The sequence below is a fragment of the Octopus bimaculoides genome, chromosome 19 (genome assembly GCF_001194135.2).
Source record: "Octopus bimaculoides isolate UCB-OBI-ISO-001 chromosome 19, ASM119413v2, whole genome shotgun sequence".
In the NCBI taxonomy this organism is placed as follows: domain Eukaryota; kingdom Metazoa; phylum Mollusca; class Cephalopoda; order Octopoda; family Octopodidae; genus Octopus; species Octopus bimaculoides.
In genome coordinates this window covers 47,302,622-47,304,629 of record NC_068999.1, presented here as the reverse complement: position 1 = coordinate 47,304,629, position 2,008 = coordinate 47,302,622, and the positions used below count along the sequence as shown (strand labels likewise).

Genomic DNA, 2,008 nt, shown 5'->3' with positions numbered 1-2,008 from the left:
ACGTCCGACATGACCGTTGAAGTCTCCAGCCACAAAGAGAAGGTCCCTGTCACTCGTCGACGAGGTAGTTTGCAAGAGGGTGTCATAGAATTGGTCTTTCAGACCATCTGGTAGCCCAGGTTGAGGTGCATAGGCTGAGATGACAGTAGCTAATCTATGATGAAGCACTAGTCTGATCTTAAGTACTCTGTCACTTACTCTAACGACCTCGATTACCTTATCCACCCATTTCTCCGCTAGAAGTATTCCTACGCCCCCGACCCCGTCAGTGTTCCCTGCCCAGAAAATCTTGTACCTGTAAATTGTAAAGAATTACCGTATTTTCCTGCATAAAGAATTACCGTATTTTCCTGCATATCTAGTGAAAACATTTAAACATTGTCACTGCCTTTCCAAATCCTGCTGCATTTCACATGGAATTTTCCTCCTCCAAAATTGACATTATGTATAAGTTGACCTACCAGATTTGTCTTGTAAATTTTTCTGAAAAATACAACTTGTATGCCAGAAAATATGATATAAATAATTGTAAATGATAAATAATAATAAATTTATGGATAATAATAATAATCCTTTCTACTATAGGCACAAGGCCTGAAGTCTGGAGGAGGGGTATAGTCGATTACATCAGCCCTAGTGTTTCACTGATGCTTAATTTTATCGACCCCAACAAGATGAAAGGCAAATTTCGGGCCTTGAGCTTACAGTAGAAAGGATTATCATCATCATTATTTTTATTGTTGTTGTGTTATTATTATTATTATTATTATTATTATTATTTATTATTATTAAGTTGAAGGTGACTGAAATTTGAAGGGATCTGAGATGTCAAATCTGTCTTAATTATCCCATAGATAATAAGATATGAAAATAAAAAATTATTATTTCTTTTTTATTGTATTTTGATAATCATTATCTTACCAAAAATTCTTGTCTGCTTTTGAATTTGCAGGAAAACTTGTCCATGTATTGTGTTTCTCCTGCGGAGTTGTTAACACCAGTATCTACTGTGGAATGTTTAACTAAAGAACTTCAACATTCTCTTGATTTACAAAGTGCCTTAGAAGGAAGTAGAATAATAAATGCCGAGGTTAGTGTTATTTCAACTGGAATCAGTGTCCTAGGTCTTAACATTTACAAGGATCACATTTTCATACAAACAATACATTTTCAAAAATTTCAATTTTCCAAAAACATTTAATCAAAACACAATAATTTTCATGAAGATTTTCTTAATTATACAACAGTGGTAATTAATGAAACTGTTTTGCATTTTTTATAATGAATTCATACACTTTTTCCTTTTTCTTTATACTTCAACTGTCACTAGGAAGCTGAAACTGGTGCTGTGAACTCAGATCAAGATTCGGTATCTCCTATCATGGAACAGAATACATTAGCTTCTTTAGAAAGTGATGGTGTTTTACTAAGGCAAAAGTCTTTGCAAGATTTTCCAAAAAGTAACAGTCTGCCCAGTGATTACAGTCAAATGTTAAGACCACGTTCAAATTCCGGCCGTTCCCTTACAGACCAGGTTTGTTTGTTTGCATTTATGTAATACTTTGTTATTTAAAAGTTGTTTTTTTTAAGTTCTCTTGAATATTTCTTTGACCCTGATCCATTATCTATATCCTTTCTTACGCTCACCTTCTTTCATCCTGAGAACTCACTGTGGTACCCCATCACCATCATTCTTCTTTTTCCCACCTACTCCTACCCATATATGTCTATGGGTGGCCATGTTTCTCCTCGACAGCGTGACACCTGTGCATATCCCTCTATCATACTTTATCATCATCATCATCATCATCATCATCGTTTAACGTCCGCTTTCCATGCTAGCATGGGTTGGACGATTTGACTGAGGACTGGTGAAACCGGATGGCAACACCAGCCTCCAATCTGATTTGGCAGAGTTTCTACACCTGGATGCCCTTCCTAACGCCAACCACTCAGAGAGTGTAATGAGTGCTTTCACATGCCACCCGCACGAAGGCCAGTCAGGCAG

The 2,008-nt window shown here is 36.6% G+C and overlaps 1 protein-coding gene across 4 annotated transcripts in view; it reads left to right on the top strand.

Annotated features, from left to right (window-relative positions):
- LOC106868358 (WD repeat-containing protein 44) overlaps positions 1–2,008 on the top strand; it is a 60,851-nt gene that overhangs the window by 30,224 nt on the left and 28,619 nt on the right. For all 4 annotated transcript variants that reach the window (XR_008266202.1, XM_014913573.2, XM_014913574.2 and 1 more), the window contains exons 6-7: positions 953–1,090; positions 1,331–1,534. Coding sequence is in view for 3 of the 4 variants with exons in the window: in XM_014913573.2 (XP_014769059.1) it covers positions 953–1,090; positions 1,331–1,534 (342 nt within the window). In the remaining variant the exon portion in view is untranslated. The remainder of the gene's footprint in view (positions 1–952; positions 1,091–1,330; positions 1,535–2,008) is intronic.